At 54.5% G+C, this 17204-nt stretch overlaps 1 protein-coding gene across 3 annotated transcripts in view; it reads right to left on the bottom strand.

The window, feature by feature from the left end:
• Window positions 1-12069, bottom strand: part of SSBP3 (single stranded DNA binding protein 3) — a 161206-nt gene extending 149137 nt beyond the window's left edge. For all 3 annotated transcript variants that reach the window (XM_039238461.1, XM_039238469.1, XM_039238479.1), the window contains exons 1-4: window positions 11917-12069; window positions 10868-10940; window positions 10580-10641; window positions 7952-8036 (exon numbers count right to left, since the gene is read on the bottom strand). In XM_039238461.1, coding sequence (XP_039094392.1) covers window positions 7952-8036; window positions 10580-10641; window positions 10868-10940; window positions 11917-11972 — 276 coding nt within the window. In that variant the 5' untranslated portion in view covers window positions 11973-12069. The remainder of the gene's footprint in view (window positions 1-7951; window positions 8037-10579; window positions 10642-10867; window positions 10941-11916) is intronic.
• Between the last annotated feature and the right edge of the window lie 5135 nt (window positions 12070-17204).

Raw genomic sequence — 17204 nt, 5'->3', positions numbered from 1 at the left:
CCCAGGCACACACCTCTCATACCCAGCGCTCAGCTGCTGCCTCCCTTCTGGCCAGGAGAAGGCCAGGGTCCGCACAGGGTCGGAGGCGAGGTCACGGCAGCACAGGTTTGCGAGGTGCCTAGGCTGTGCCAGGCCCCGTTACATACGTGGGACATGTGCAAGCACATTTAATCCTCAGGACAGCCTGACAAGGCGGGTATACTTCACCAACCCCATTCTCTACCCGAGGAAACCGAGGAAAGGCTAATTAAAGTGACCAAGTTTGCACTGCGTTTAAGTGCAGCAAGGCAGCACCAGGCAAAGGGAAAGGTCCCAGATCCTGACTGGGTTTGTAGGTTTGAGACCTACTGGTGACCCCAGGTGGGGCATCCATCCTCTCTGGACCTCAGTTTACCTATCTGTAATGCGCCTAGGTGACCTCCGGTTCCATCACCTGTGATCCCGCTAGGTACACAGACAGTAAATGCATTTCCTGACCGCCACCCAGGGTGGGACCGCCTACCTTCTCCCGCCATCTGTCCTGGCAGCATCCTGATCTCTCTCGGAAGACCAAGATCGCTCTGCCCAAGGCTTTCTAAGCACTTAATCATATCCTGGGCCGTGTATGCCTCTTCAACTAGACAGTGAGCAGAGCAAAAGCACTCAGTAATTCAACTGGATCAACACCGTGAAACTTAGCAGTGCCTTCTGCTCCCAGCCTGGGAGCCAAGTGACCAGCGCCTCGCTCAGGCTCCACAGGAAGTTGAAGAAGAAAGCAGCCAACGTACCCAAGAACGTGTCACGGCGACATGTCCCCTTCCCAGCTCGCATCCTACGGCTCCTCTTTGGGACCCCTTGCTCAATCAAAAACTCAAGTGAGCCTGGAGGTGGGCAAGGGCAGGATACGTAACCCAAAGTGAGCACAAGACCCCAACTTAGTGCTTTCAATTCTGTTCATCCCTGTAAGCACCTACACAGCACATTACACCACAACCGACTTCTCCAGACAGGCTTCCATGCCTTTCCCTCCGCCACGCCACGGCGGGCTGAGCAAGGATGACCCTTCTGCCAACCTCACACTCGAGAAGGGACCAAGGCTCCCACTGGTAACAAAGGGTGTGGAGCCAAAATTTGAATCCAGATTTCTGCTGATGTGAAGCTGCAAGCCCCTCTGGCTCTTACCATTTCAATATGCGGGACTGGGACAGGACGCCTCTGTCCAACGCAGATAAGGGGTGCTGCCATCTCAGGGGAGCATTTATCGGTGCCAGCTTGTGGCAGGACTGCCCACTCTGCCCCTTGCAGGGGTGTAGGGGTGAGACAAGATGGCTGGTGTGGAGGGAAAGACTCTGCGACACATTAGGGGAGCCCCAGCACTGGAGGGCTTCACTGGGAAATTCGAGTGTCCCGGTCCCTCAGTCAGCTCGCTCTCCCAGAAAAAAGACGCCGCTGTCTCCATCACGGTAAAAATTTGGGGGCTGGGGGGGACTTAGGGCTGCAAAGAGAAAAGAGATGAACTCCCCAAGCATGAGCCCAGAGAGACAACCATTTCATACACGTGATCTTTCTTCACTCTCAAAACCACCACGGGAAGGGACCACCGCTAGCCCACTACACAGATGGGGAAACTGAGGATTTGAAGCTCCACCCCACCGGGAAATGACAGTGAGAGCTGGAACTCAGGTGTGCACCCCAGACCCTTCCAAATCCAGAAGACTCAAGACCCAGGTGAAGAAAAGCATAACACGGGAGAGAAACATTGCTAAAACGCATCTCACCAGGGCTACAGAGAACCCCATTACCCTGGCGAATCAAAAAACAAACAATCGTTATTGTCTATTTGCTGTAAGCTCCTAGCAACATGTATTAAAGAAGTTTATGTGAATCATCTAATGCACTTGTGCCGTGGTCAGAATTATTACCAAGCTAAAAAAGATTAATTTTTCTAAATACTCTAAGCCCTAGACACCATTATAAAGACTACGGCTAGTGTAACATTTCTGTTATCTTGGCTGACAGGCCCTCAAGCACACACATCTCCCTCTTAAAACACACACGCGCACACACTCACACACACAGGCAGGAAGGTTGAGGGAAGGGGGCGAGGTGGCTCTGGCTCGCCTGGCAGGAACCAGAGAACCCGCTTCCCTTGGAAAATTGAGCCAGACTAAGGGACACGGTGCGGAGAGCTGTGTGTCTCCGGCCCCTTCGGAGCAGTGGCCGCCGCAGAACTCACTCTTGGTCCAAGTTAGCAAATGCTTAGCTCACAAAGATGGCATTATGCAGAGCCGTGCGCATGGCCAGTCTTGGGAGTTCAAATGAAGTGACCACTGCCAAAAACTTTGTTTGGGTCCCTGCCACTCTATCCCCACCCCTGCCCCAGCCCCACCTCCTGCCATGAAATAAAGGGCAAGGATTTGCAATTTGGGGTCTTGCCGCCACTTGAAACCCATTAAGGTGGCTGCGCAGCCTGGGCTCTGGCAAAATGCAATTCCAGTTACTCATTTAGTGTTTAATTAGCTACCGATGGAGGAGTCTGGCAGCCTCTGGGGTTAGAGGAATTGCAGCAAACGGGGTGGGAGCCCCCAAGAAAGGATGCAACACAAAGTCTAAGCTACAAGGGGAGGAGAGGGAATAACTGTGTGTTACGTTTTGTTTTTTTAATCTGCCACACAAGAGTGCCAAGGGTCAGAGCCAAAGGCAACTGCTGTGAACTTGCCAGGACCTCTGGGCAGATGGCTAGGCTGGCTTATCTCTGGGGAGAGCACTCCCCAGCATCTCGGCCCTCCCATTCTGCCCGCACTGCCGTCCTCTCATGCCCCTGCCCCCAAAGGGTTCTGACAGGCGTGGACACTCCCCGCCTGGCAGGAACCCCAGCTCAGCACATCCAAGGAGAGCCCTCTCAAATATCACTTTGCTATTTCAAACCCACCAAGGACGCTGGACCCCTGCCACAGAGCCACAAATACCTCAGCTCTCGTCCACGCCTAGGCCTCTGGGGCGCTTTCCTAATCCTCCCCTGCCCCCCCACCAACTGCCTGAGGACACAGGCTCACAGCTGGGGGCGAGGGGGGTCAGCAGGACTGCCACAGGCACAGGGGTAAGGGAGCAGGCCCAGCTGAGGTCCAGCTGAGGGGGGCTGCTCCCAATAGCAGAGCAGAAAGGGATCTCAGGTCTTCAGAGCAGGGAAACTGAGGCTCAACACTTGCCAAAGTCATGGGGTTCCGTGTCCAGTACACTCCGCAAGTTCTCCATTGGGAACCAGAGAGGGGCTGGGGTTAGAGGCAGCAGTCCGCGCACCTCCCAAAACCAGGCACAAAGTCTCCTTTGTAGGGATGCATGTATTTTCTGGAAGGAAAGGCCAGAGCTTTTATCACGTTTTCCCTGCCAAGAGAGCCACTGTACCATAACAAACTCCCTTCCCGAGCTCCAGTCCCACCTCTGCCTGGGACTCTGCAATTTACCCCTCAGGGGCTTCAGTCTAACTCTCTGCTGGATGCGCTTCTCCAGTGACTGTCTATGGGAACACTGGGGGTCAAATGCAAACACGGTCCTTCCATTGAATTCTGTATCAAAGAAGCGCTGCCCGAAAGCTGAGGTAGAACTTGAAAGGCCAACGCCTAGTCCCAGCTCTGGCCCCCGGCTACGTGCTCTTAGACAAACTACCTCAATTCCAGGCCTCGGTTTTCACATTTGTGAAATGGGGGTGAAATTTAAGACTAAAACCTGGCCAATAAGGTCCTTGTAAGGCCAAGCACGCACGCGCTGAAAAGCGTTGTAAGAACTGCAGTCACAGGAGTGGTGCGAGGAGCCACCACTGCTCGCTCTCTAGTACCTTCAGCTCAGAAGCCACCTTCGGGCCCTGTCTACTCCACTCATTTTCTGCTACCGAGGAGAAAACACACCACTGGCCACCATAAGGAGGGAAAAGGCTGCTAGCAGCCAAGAAGGCACCAGAGACACTTGTTTCTAGCACCTGCCTGTCCCCGACCCTGGAGGAAAGCCAAGTGGAGAAGGCGGCCAGGACACCACTGGGCCCAAAATAAGAGACACTGGTATCACTGGGAGGGTCCACTCCACAAAAGGAGGCCAAGACCCAGACAACAACATCTAAGAGAACCCAATGGCACCCAAGGGCTTTCATCAATACTGAGACCCATCGCTCCCTCTAGCCGGGAAAGGAAGCCACAGCACAGTCCCCGTGTGAGCCTCGTCCCAGGGCCTCACGGCTGTTCTGGCTCAAAGCTAACCAACTTCTCAGAAAAGTCCACTGGTGAACCAAATGCCCTAATGCTCCACATTGCATGTGATCAACAGGAGGGCGCTCACGCTTACAGATAACGTGTCAGGTGTGCGTGGGGGAGAAGAAACAGCCCATGACTCAAATGAAAACCCACCAATTCAAAGAGAATTTAAAGTTCCTCCCCCTGAGTCACCTGGTTCATTCCAGGTCCTATAGTCTGGACTTGACCTGAAAGGAGCCTTTAAGGACCCCTGGGCCCACTGTCAAGAAGGGGAGACAATGTGCCAGGGACACCAAGTCATTTCTCTAAGAGAGTTGAGACCACGATCTTCCCAGTCGAGGTCCCGTCCAAAGGTCCCTTCTAGCCCTGCAGTGGTCAGGCACTCCCTCCTCACCCCTGCCCCTCACCAAGGCCCAAGCAGGTACCTGGGCTGACAGGATCCCCCACAAACCACGGGGATCTCTGAATGATCTTAATTGAAAAAGGAAGGCCAGTTGCTGCATTTTTTTTTTTTTTTTTTTTTACAAGAGGCAAGGTAAGAAGTTAACGCACATTAGACCAGCACCCTGAGATCACCCCACAAAAGTGAAGTCCCCACAAGAACATCTTCCAATATTCCATCGGCTGTTCCACGCCAGGTTACTCAGGGACCCCAAATTACCTACTTTTTCTTACCCATAGTTCCTTAACCTCTTCCTTCAATTAGCACGCACACCTACTATGTGCAAGGCATTATGGGAGCTTCACAGATGAATAGCTCTGTGTATGAACGAACAGTCTCCAGCATGGAAAAAATTAACAAGCTGTGGTTGGAAAGACAACTCTGAATGAGTAGTCAGAATGGGAGCAAACCAGACACATGCTGCGGACCTGCAGGGCTGAGCCTTGGCAGTGTTGGGAGCACTGGTGCTGGAGTCAGTTATGGCCTGTGTTTGGATGCTCATCTACCACTTACCAGCTGTGAATGGACCTCTCTGGGCCTCACGGTCCTCATCTGCAAAATGGAGGTAACAACTCCTCTCACCTGGCCCTTGGCAGCTTGAAATGAGACTGAAACAAAGCACTCAGCACAGGGGCCCAGCCCATGGAAGGCTGCCAAGAAGTCTCCGTCCGTATAGACAGTTTCCACAGGCAAGGAGACGGGAGTGATCCATGTGCAGAAAACGATCATCAAAGTTATCATAAAAGTCCACGAAGAAGTTAAAAGATGGACAGGATTTGAATGGACAGGAGAGGCATGCATTCCAGACTAGAGGAAGAATCTAGAGAGACACAACTGCAATTAACTCTAGCAAGAAGGAGTGAGGGCTAACTAGATGGTAGCCATGGGAATAGAGAACCCCTGAAGATTTGAGAAGTCCAGCGAGAAGCGAGAGTTCCTTTTCTTAATTTTCTTAAATTTCTCTTAATCTTCCAGTTACTTCTCTGTCACCCTGCAACCCCAAACCACCCCTTAACGCCTTCACAACACAGACATTCCCTCCCCATGCTCATTCATCACTCCCAGCTCCTCCCACACGACCTGCTTCCCAGGCCAATGAAACCAAGTGGACTCCAACCTGGGAAAAGGAATTTCGACCCCAAAATCTGTGAACCCTGGCCCTCAATCAGTGTGACTTCAACGCTTGGCAGCATGTCTACGCCAACTTCACTGCGTAATTCTGCCTCTATTCCTTAACAAGTTATCGAAAGCAAACCCACGCAAGCTTTCACTGGCATCCATGTTTGTTTCAAGATGGCAGACCAAACCCCAAACTGCTGGAAGCTCACGTCCTTTACTAGGGAACCAAATGCAGTTAAAAACTGTTCACTTCTGGGGTGCCTGGGTGGCTCAGTCGGTTGAGCGTCCGGCCTCAGCTCAAGGCACAATCTCGCAGTTCCTGAGTTCGAGCCCCGTGTTGGGCTCGCTGCTATCAATGCAGGGTTTATTTCGGATTCTCTATGTTCTCACCCCCCAACCCGCCCCCACCCCCGGGGCTCTCTCTCTCTCTCTCAAAAATAAACATTAAAAAAAATTCACTTCTCTCACGGCTTGCAAAAGATAGCGCAGACATCCTATATCGAGAGATTTATCAGACATAGGCGCGTTCACCTCCCCCCACAACTCTTAAAAATGAAACCATTTGCATAGCAAAGATTGGCCACACAAGAATCACCTCTCCATAGGTTTAGGGGGAAAAAAGAGAAAAAGCAAGACTTTTACTAAGTACAAAGATCAAATTCACTATCATTATATGGCTAATGTACCTTCTGGCCTCCTCACCCAGCCTCCGGCTCAGGAAACCCTATGAACATCACCACGGATTCTCCCAGAAAAACCACACCATGAGAGAGCCAGTCACCCTCACTTCTAACTAAAAGTTTACCAGGCCATTAAGTACCATTCACCAGCTTCTCTTTCTCAGCCCTGGAGAGGATACATGCACTGGTCGATTTCCTCCTCATTCTGTTCCAAGGGAATGAACTTTTCAGCCCTAACAAAATTTCATCACACGGAATATCCTTAACACCAGCAAGCCTCCGGCTGAGTCTCTGACTCCCCGTATTACGGGAGAAATCTTCACCATGAGGGTATTCATGGTAATGGGACTCGGCCACTTGAGAAATGCAACCTAGGTTCTGGTGTCCCAGGTCAGTTTCGACCTCTGCACGCAGGGGGCATACACGGCCTGGCCAAGTGGGTGGCCCATAAGGACGTTCAAGAAACTAACTTCAATACTCTAGAGCTTGGAAACCATTCCTACCCACTTGGTGAAAAACTGTGAAATCAAATAAACCACCTCTTATTTGCCTGTGTGTGTGCGCATGCGCGCTCACGCCCTTACACTCACGTCTCACGCCCCACCTCCCCATCCCCACCATCTACTAGGCCAAAGGGAAGCAAAGACTGGAAAGAGGCCGGGAAGAACTGCAGACATTTCCCCTTCCATCTCCTGTCTCCCCAAGATCGTGTTTCATCTGATCATAAATTCTGACTCCTACCCATGTTTGGAGTCCAATATTTTTTTTCAAGGGGGACTGCCACAGGAGATGGATATGCAGTAGACATCGCTCTTATAAGCATTTCATAAATCTTGAGAAACTCATCCAGGTAGAGGATGAATGATAGCGGAGCAAGCACTATGATGTGATGAAATTAACTATCTTCCCGAGAACGTTCTGAGCACAAGATTACAGAGCAGCCAAGGACCTCAAAGCATACACGGTCCTAGTGGACACAACATGAGCCCCTCAACACGCACACATACACACACACACACACCCCACACAACCCAAAACAGAATTTAAAAGACTGCTCCCCAGAAGGTAACGCAAGAATCCATTTCACCAACTCTCCTTCGAACACCCAAGACACAAGTTTCGTAGCTGCTCTTCTGTCATGGCGGTGGTACGTTTTTTAATTAAACCAATACCAATGAGGCTCAGCCTCTTCTCTTCCCAGCTAACTGTCCGCTCTGAGCATAAACCTCACGTTGGCTGAGCCCTGATCAACGCCATCTAATTCTCCAGATAGGCATCTCCACTCCTTTGCATAATTACAACATTATGAAACACCATTCACCAAGTTAGAACGGGGCAGGGGCGCCAGGGAGGTGGGCAGAACAAAAAGAATGGCAAAGAGAAAACAAAGACCACTGCCAATTGGCTGTGTATTTGCTCCTGGTACTAGAGAAGTTATAGCGCTCCAACCCTGTAATTATTGCCAGGATTAAAAATTTGTTACTCACGTAATCATGAAAGGCTTTTGCTTCACTCGAATGTTCACAAGTGTCTCGCCTTTCAGGAGCTGCACAGTAAAGGTCCCAAAATACGCTGCAAATCGAAAAATAAAATAAGATCGGGTTACTAATTATTGCTTGTGTCCCAACGACAAGTGTGTGACGTAGGGTGCGAACAGCGCCAGGTCTCCCAAAGGCTCGATCCCACACTTCCAGCCTTTATTGAGCAAACTCGGGCTTGGAAACAAAACGGACTGACCTCTTCTGGCAAGCCAGACATTTGTAACAAGAGTGTCAGTTCTCATCCATAAGGCACCTATATGTGCCAGATGCCCCACACCCACGACACTGCCAATAACTACTACAGGGTTATGACTTTACCCCTACTTTACACACAGGGCACCTGAAGTTTGGACAGATTAGTACAACCCACCCATGGGTGTCCAGATGGGACACGCAGGAATGTGGATAAGAATCCTGGCCTCCTCTTTCCTCTGTATTCCTTTTACTTACCCTCTCCCCAACCTAAGCGGCTACGTTTCATAAAAAGGTTAAACTGTCAAAGTCAGGACTATGATTCATACGTGTAGCAACCTGGGTGACTGGCAAGAAAGGGAACCTACAGGTTCTTAATCCCAGAGCCCAGAGCCCACACCCCCGCCCCTCCCATCTTACCCCTACTCCCATCCAGGCCCTCCCCCAAGGAATTCTTATGCAAGAACCATTACCCCACTCAAAGAATGCATATCAATTAGCCAAAGGAGAGGTTACAGACAACCAAGTATCTTGTCCTTTCATGTTGAAATAGCCCTCCCCAGTCCACCAATCCTGCGGGGGGGGGGGGGGGGGGGCGGCACCTAAACATCTCTGCCTCAACCCCCTCCAAGATTTGGTATGGTCCCTCTAACACTAGGTATTACCTGAGAACAGATATACAAGTCACAGCCACTAAAACCTTATACCAGCACCAGCATTGGTATTGGTAAGGGGCTCTGGGTTAGGAGCCCAAGGCCCGGGGCTGGGCACCCACTTGAAGGAAACGGACCCCAGAGTAGATGTCTGGGGCTCCTGTGCCCATCACAAACAGCCAGCTCTGCCAGTGCCATCAGAGGATCACTCAAGGTGTATGCATCCCACAGCCTGACCCTCTCGGAATCAGTCCTTTGCTCAGTGCCAACTAGCACAAGGCAACTAACTTCTAACTAACAAGACCACAGCCACTCAGAGCCGCCACTGCTCTCCATGTTCCTGGGGCTTAGATGAGGCTGGAGAAGACTGGGGGTGGGGGGGTGGGGGGTGTTCCGGACAGAGCAAGAAAATCAGGGGCTTCTAGTAGCTGCAGAGGGAACTCAGAAACATTCCTTTCTGTCCCTTGAAGCTGCCCGCATTTAACTCCCCCGCACACGGAAGACTTCTACCGCTAAAAACTCCGCAGCCACTTCCACTCACAAGCCCAAGTTCCTGCAAAATTCACGACGGTCAGACACACCAACCCCACTCACACTGCTCCCCAAAAACCACCACCGAGAACCCGTCACCCACTCCTACAGGTAGAACCCTTATGCCACAGCCCTGCAGTTCTGCGGCAGGCAGAAGTAATTAAAAACTCATTTTCTCTGCGCAAGTTACAACAGACACTTCATCCCCCCGCATTTCGATTCAAAGAGACCTGAAACAGTAGCCCGAACTGGCGGTCAGGTAAAGGCGCTAAGATCCCAAGACGTGGCACTGGGATCCTTCTGAACTCCACCAAAATATCAAAAGCCACTCTGCTTTCTTGTCCTTTTCAAAAGGACGTCAAAGACTCTACCAATCTTCCCGCAAAACATCCAGGTCTCAACACTCACAGCAACTCACTCCTGCTGACCCCTAAGCCCTCCTCCTGCCTGCTGCAAACCACACCTGCTGAGGTCCTACCCCGAAGGGCCCCAGGAAAGGGTCACAAATAAGGGAGAGCGGCGAAAACTACATGCATTCTGAGAGGTCAACGCCAACCAGTTAAGGTTCTCACTAAAATGAAACTTTGTGGCTTTAGGGATGCTGGGGGTTGGGGGGAGGGCCCACAGAGGAGAGGAAGGTCCAGTCAGTCTGAATCAGTATCTTTAAAGGAAGTGGCAGCCCCTTCTTGCCTTTTCTCAGCATGCCTGGGAAAGGCCCCAGGAGATGTGCTCTCTCAAGGTTTTGAGCTCGCAGGGGAAAAAGGAAGGGACAGGCCAGTTGTTAACACAGACCTGGTATCCTCTCCACCCCACCCCGCCCCCTCTCCCTCTAATTAAAGCAGCATGCAGCACTGACAAAAATCCTTCAAGGTTCTCTCAAGCCCCTGCCTGGTCCCCCAGAGAGAGACAGCAAAGTAAAAGAGTTTCCGTACAAACACTAGGCACGATTTAGTCGGTTCTCAATAGGAGGAGACAGAGGCGGCACAAACTTCAGGCACCGCCTCTCCTGCCCTTCTCCTCCTTCACCAGTCCTGGTCTGAGTGCACGCAGGTGCCCTGTTCTGTGCCAAGACGGAGGGCTAAGGCATGGGGGTCTGTTTCCAGGCCTCCTGTCTTTGTTCACTAGGCTCCTGGGCGCTGAACAAAACAAACACACACACACACACACACACACACACACAACTATCACGCAAACTTACCACCACCACGAGTGCAAAAACCCAGGCGGTTCTCCCAACGTGATGTTCTTTTCCCATCGAATCTGGAAAGCAGAGAACAAGAGACCACTTAGAGGAGCGGAGGGGAAGGGTGGGCTGGGGGCTTCCCAGAGCCAAAAGGCTGTGAAGACCAACTAACAATAAATGCCAAAAGGTGATAAAAATTCAAAATGGTGGCCACAGTGGCTGATCCTGAAAACAAAGGCTCTAAGAATAGTGGAGAAGAGGGGGTGTCCAGAAACTGGATGATGGGGGGGGAGTCCCACTCACCTCCGACAAGAAGGTCTGTGCAGATTTCTGTGCTCCTACGTGCAGTAAATATTCGTAGACGTATAAAGCTAACCTGCAAAGTGGGCAGGGGGCACAGAAAGAGAGGGAAGGCGTCAGATCATAGGTACGGGGCGCTCGCTCCTGGACCTAGCCAGCCGGCCTCCAGCCCCATCTGCTCTGTCCCATTGTGGCCCCAACCAGAGGTGAGCAGCAGCTCGGCCCTGCCCCGGGGGCACGGGTGGAAGCAGTCAGGGGGTGGGTACCAGGGGACGTATAGCCTCGAGCAGGGAGGCAGCCCCCAAACTTGAACTTCCAACTGGCATCCGGGCCAAAAGCCCCTAGGTCTCTCAAACTCGCAAGCCTCCCGACCCCAGAGCCTCCCTCCTTTTCCCGACCCGCTCGTTGCCACCGCCACCCTCTCCGCAGCTGAGGGTCCGGGGAGACTCAGTCCCGGACTCCCGGGGTGCTCGGCGCGCTCTGGAGAGGGCAGCAAAGCGCCACCCTCACCACCTCCCCCCCAAGCAACTGTCCCCCCAAGCCCAGGGCCAAGCCGGCGCCGCCGTCCCTGGCCAGCGCGGCGCCCGAGAGGGCGCGGGGCGGGCAGCGAAGCAGAGGGCAGGGAAGGGAGAGGGTTCCCGGCCGAACAAAGCCCCCGGCACGCACTCCTCACGCCGCGGGCGGACAAAAGGAGCCTTCGGGGCTGCAGAAGCCACGCGCCCCCTGCCCGCGCCCGCTGGGCAAAGTGCGGCCGCCGCGGCGAGCGCCCAAGCCGGCGCTCGGGACCTCGCCCAACCCCTCTCCGCGGGCCCCCGCGGCCGGCACGCCCCGCGGCCACCAGGTGCCCCCTCCCCCGGCGGCGCCCCCCGACGCCCCGGCCTCCGCCGCCTGCCAACAATGGGCTCTCCCACGCCGCCCGCCGCGGCCTCGGGAAGGGGCCAGGCAGGCGGCGCCCGACCCGGGGCGCAGCGGCCCCCGCCCGCCCACCTGCCTCCCACCGCCCTCCCGCAGCCCCGCGACGGCGCGGCCGCCACTTGGAAAATAGGGCTTACTTTTCCCGAGCCTGCCCGTCCGAGGGCACCGCCGAGCCTTTGCCTTTGGCAAACATGGTTTGCAGAGAAGAGGGCGCCGAGCCTCGCCGCCGCCGCCGCTACCGCTCCGGCTGCTCCCGAGCTGTCCCCTCGCTCCCGGCCCCCTCCCCGGCCTCGCTCGCTCTCCCGCTCGCGCTCTCCTCGCCGCGCTCCCCTCCCTCCCCCCCCAGGCGCTGGCTCCGCGCTCTTTCCAGCTGTCAAAGCGTCAGCCCCGGCCGCGGCCCCATCGCCCTGGAACTCCTCCCGCGCCGGCTCGGCCTGGGGTGCCGCTGCCGCCGCCGCTTGCCCGCCGGCCCGGCCGCCCGCTGGCTCGCTCGCGCGCCCGCCCGCCCGGCTCCGCCTGCGCCGCCCTCTGCGCCTCCGGCACCGCTGCCGCCGCCGCTGCCGCTGGTCTACTTGGAGCTCAACCGAACGTGGCTACCCGGGCGAGGAAGCGAGGCGGGCGTCAACGTCCCGCGATTGATGGCCGCTTCGGCCAATCGGCGCGCGGGGGCGGGCCCGGCTGCCCGGGAGGAACGCCCTGTCAGCGCCCGGCCGCGGCAGTCCCCGCTGCGGCCGCCTCCGCCGAGCCGCTGCCCCTGTTCCTGCGGCCGAGCCGGGGGTGCCCGGGGGCGCGCGCCTCTCTTTTCTGTAGATGTGGGAAGGGCACTCGATCGGGCTGGGGGAGCTCTGGTCTCCGGGCCCGGCGACGAAGGTGTTTGACGAGCGGGGACCACTCCGCGGCGGGGACCACTGGAGGGTGGGGGGCGCTGCGGCAGCGTCGGAGGGGAGGGGGCGCGGACCCCTAAGCAGAGCGCCGCCGGCTCCCTCCCGCCACGTCCCTCTCCCTTATCTGCCCCTCACCTCCCCCCGCCCGGCCCGCGCCGGCCCAGCCCTTATCTCCCCCTCCCCCTTGCCTACCCTCCTGGGCTCCGACCCCGACCCCCTCCCCAGACTCCAGGCCGCCCCCCAGCCGCCCCGCCCCCAGGTCGTCCCTCTTGCTCAGTCCTCCTTCCGAGCGCCGGGCCCGTGGCTCCATGCTGCGAGCTGGGCTGCTCGAGCCGGCGTCGAGGCGCGCGGTTGCTCCTTTACTACATCATTAAAATACTTTGGAAAGCCCCAAAGTGGAGCCGCGCGAAAAAGGTCCTTGGCGTGCTTTGGGGTGCCTGAAGGAGAGGACGGCGGACTTGTGCTAAGAGAAGGGAGAGTGCTCCCAAATTTCTAAGGTCTGCCAGCCCTGGCTCGTTCGCCCCTTGGCTTCTCCACAGGAGACCGTGCCGTTCCGGGGGACGGGGGCGTCACCTGGGCGCCCCGCGACGTGGAATGCGCGCCACTGAAATCTGCAAACTTCAAATAAATGGAGCTAAATTGGGGAGTGGGGGGGTGGGAATAAGAGTCAAGCTTGGGGGGAGGGGAAGCTTCCATTGTCAGTGACCCAGGTGTACAATGGGAAATGGGGGGGAGGCTGGAAGAGTGACCCAGCTATTTGCTGCTGACTCCTCTCTGCCACGCTGAGAACCCGAGTACATACTATGAGTCCCTTATTAGACCAGAAACCGGCGAAATAGGGGAAGACCCCCCCATTTTCAGACTGCTTTTAGAGCGCGGTTCTCTTTAAATGTGATAAAACACTGTCGGCACTGTCTCTTTAAAAGAGTCAAGCAGAAAAAGCTGTGTAAGCGCTGATTGGCTGCCTGTTTGGATACATCTTTAGGGGAGCCTTGAAACTGTTAGCCTAGGTTGATTTTTTTTTTTTAACTGCGCTGTTCCAATAAACAAGTAACGCCCCTCCCCCTAACATGCCTCGCACCAAACAATTAAAGGATAGGTCAGTGTCCTGGGGAAAACACGTTTCAAGTAGGAAAACTCAGAACTAAATTTCAACAAAATAAGAATAATTCCCTGCCATTAAAGTTTGCTTATTTCAATCTGTTGAAAAGAGAGAAGGGGCTTTTAAAAGAAATGCCCCTCAGCAAACCGATCTGCATTGGTTCAGGAAGGAGACTCGGTGCATTTTTGGAATCATGTTCTACTCAGTGTAACTGCTTCCCTAAATTAGATTACAGCCAGGCCCTACGGATGCCTCTGGACGCACTCTGTTCTCTGCTGGGACCTAGAGATCGCCCGGGAAGGAGACAGAAAAATGGAAATACTGAACCCTAGCTTATGGTTGTCTGTGTGCTAGCCCCCAGGTTAAAGGTTGTTTTGTGAATGAGAGGCATGAAGGTTGGGAGGGAGTTGATACACAACGAGAGAGGAGAGAAGGAAATAATTACAGTTATTTTTTCCCCTAGGCGGTTTAATTTAATAGGGCTAACTTAAGGTTCCTTAGAGCCCACACTAATTAAATTGGCCTGCTCATACCCTTCCCCTGGACTTCTATTTTTGATGGGCTAGGAATGGCCAAGGATGGCTTGTCAACAGACTGACTCATAAGAAGCCTGACTCATCTCGGGTCTGCAAGGCCCACAAATTATGAGTATCATGAGCATCGGTCAGGTCCTGGCCAAAGGAAAACCGTGCCCTTCTCCGGGCTCTACCATGGAAGTGTCTTAGCAAGTTGGGCCATGCCTGCTCAGCCGTGGCGCTGCAGCACAGACGACTGGTTGGGGCAACGTTTTCCTCATCTGTCAAATGGGAAAGGAGGGTTAGGAGATCTTTAAAGTCTCTTGAGATGCTAAATTCTCGTTCTGCGATGCTAATTTCCCTTCTGTAGTGTTCTTTCCCCACCCCCCACCCTGACAAAAGGACAAGCCCCTTCTTCCGGAGCCTGTGTGGCAAGAGTAGTGTTGCCCAGGGAACCTGTACCCGACACTCTGTCCTTGTGGGCTGCCCTTCGCTAGGGCTTCCCGCAGAATGAGGCCCCGTATCGGTAGGTTTGTGGCGGAGCTAAAGCAGACAGCAGGAGGACCTGCACAGAGTAGGGAGCCCCCCAGCCTGCCGAAGAGAAGGGAGCTGATGAGCCCCTGGGAAGCAGAACCACTCAGCAAACCCCAGCCAGGTGTGCAGCTGCTGGCACAGTGATCCAAGATGTGGCCAGATCAGAAGCCAGGCCAAACACCCAAGAACAGCGTTCAAAACCCCAGCCTCCCTTTCCCCGCTGCACCCCCAGCCCCTCCCTCCCCAGACCACAGCTTTGGGCCTGGTGTCTCTAACTAGAATGCCTCCCACCCCAAAACCTCCCTTTGACCACTCCTGAGGACCAACATCTCCTATGGCATCTTCTCCTCCAAAACCTCTTTGCTTTTCATTCCTGGAGCAAAACTCATCTCTCCCTCTGCTTGATCTCATTTCTGCTTGAACCTCCATAGCGGCTGTCCATTCATTCTGCCTATTGTTGTCGCCAGTTGTTTACTGTCTGTCTCCTGTGCCAGACCTGGCAGGGAGAGGAACTAACTCTGAGTCATCCGTGTGTCTCCACCACCCGAGTTCGATACCTGTGAGCACATTGACATTCAGTACACACACCTGGGGGCTAGGGAGCCAGGAGAGGAAAAAATGATCTTATCCTCAAAGTATCTCTGGGTCCAGGGGGGAGATAAGAAAGGGATACCACCAACAATAGGATTAGATAAGGCCCCTCTCCCAGCCCCACCCACCTAACCTACAGCATCCTGGAACTACTATACTTTGTGTTCCCAGAATGCACCAGGTCATTGCACACATCCACCCTATACTCATTCTTTCTTTCTTCCCCCCTGTCTCTATCCTTCCCTCTCTTTCTTTTTTTTTTCTTTCTTCTAGTACATGTCTCTTGAGCATCTACTATGTACCAAGCACCGTTCCAGGTACTGGGCAATAAACCAAACACAAATCCTCACTCTGCAGACCTTACAGTATTGGGAAATCCTCCGTCCAAAAGCCTCTTTCTGGGAAAGACTCCGACTAACTCTCCTAAAATCCAGCGTGGGCAGGTGACACCTCCTCCAGGAAGCCTTCCCGGGAAGCCCTCTCTGAGCTCCCAGACTGGGCCAGGTGGCCCCTGGTGGCCCCTGTACCTCCCACATGACTGACTGTAGTCGGCCACACTGCATAGGTGTGGACGTGAGCGCATCTCCCTCACGGGAACGTTAAGGTCTTCCTGGTCAGGGAATGATGGTCATTCACCTGTGGACCTCCAGAGCCCAGCAACTGTGGTAAAAGAAGCCCCACATAGCTGAGTGGCCAGAGTGGGGGGAAAGCAGCAGGTGAAGTGGGAGAGGAGAAGGAGGGGTCAGCTCCAAGCTTAGGCTAGAATGGCCGCTCCTTCACTCAGCTGCCAGAAAGTGGCGGACAGAAATCCTGGGCTCTGAGATCAGCTTGGCAGTGGCCAGGCCTCCAGAAGGTGGCAGTTAAAGAAACAAGACTTCAGGCCTGTGGGCTCGACACGGAGTTGTGCCTGCCATGGATGTCCCAGGATCTTCTTACCTCTCCCTCGTTAGAAGCGCTTTTTCAGTGTCCCTTACAGCTGCTAGGAGGTTGGGGCTCCCCTCTGGGGGCTGTTTGAATGGTCACTGAGCTTGCGGCCCATCCCCCTCCTGCCCGCAGCACAGTGGGTCCTAGAATTGAGTGGAGGCGCCTCTGGCCCAAACCTCGAGCTGCAAGGGGCTCAGGCCCAGGTTGGTCAGCCCTGGTGTTAGCAGAAGTTTCCCCAAAGAGATCAGGAACCTCCAAGAGAGGGGCATCCAGGGACCTGGCTTGGACCTGGCTCAGGGGTGGCCTCCCCTGTGTGAGCCCGTGAAAGGGAAAATGTTAGTGTCTGTGTCCAGGGCAAGCAGGAAGATGCAGTGCGGGCACCCTGGGGCACAGGTGCCAGCTGTCAGTCACTGCCCGCCCAGCCCGCGCTCCTCAACACCTCCAGACAGTGGAGCACCGCTGCTTTGAAGGCTGTTTGGAGGAGCAGCAGAGATAGTCATTGGAGAAATGCTCTGTAAATTGAAAAAAGATGATTACTCCTGATGTTATTAGCACAGCAGAGCCAGCAAACAGAGAGGTGCTAAGGAAGACAGCAAATTTTGGTTGAAAATCGCACGTGTTTTGAGACATCTCCTGATGGACACACACCTGTGCCGAGGGTGTCATAGCAGAGTGGTTTGGGACGTTCTCATGAATAAGTGAATTCTATCTAGAAAGCACCTACTAAGCGCTCAGCACTGAGCCAAGGACTCTGGAAAGTACAAAGAAATACAAGGCGAGGTCCGGCCAGGGGTAAGCAGTGCCTTCCCTGTACCGCTGTGATCTTCCCAGGTTCCTGCTGCGTCTCCCCAGCCTCATCTCCAGGCTGTCCTGGC

Source organism: Hyaena hyaena, unplaced genomic scaffold (assembly GCF_003009895.1).
Source record: "Hyaena hyaena isolate Hyena2069 unplaced genomic scaffold, ASM300989v1 scaffold_5, whole genome shotgun sequence".
NCBI lineage: Eukaryota > Metazoa > Chordata > Mammalia > Carnivora > Hyaenidae > Hyaena > Hyaena hyaena.
This window is presented reverse-complemented; position numbering and strand designations above follow the sequence as displayed.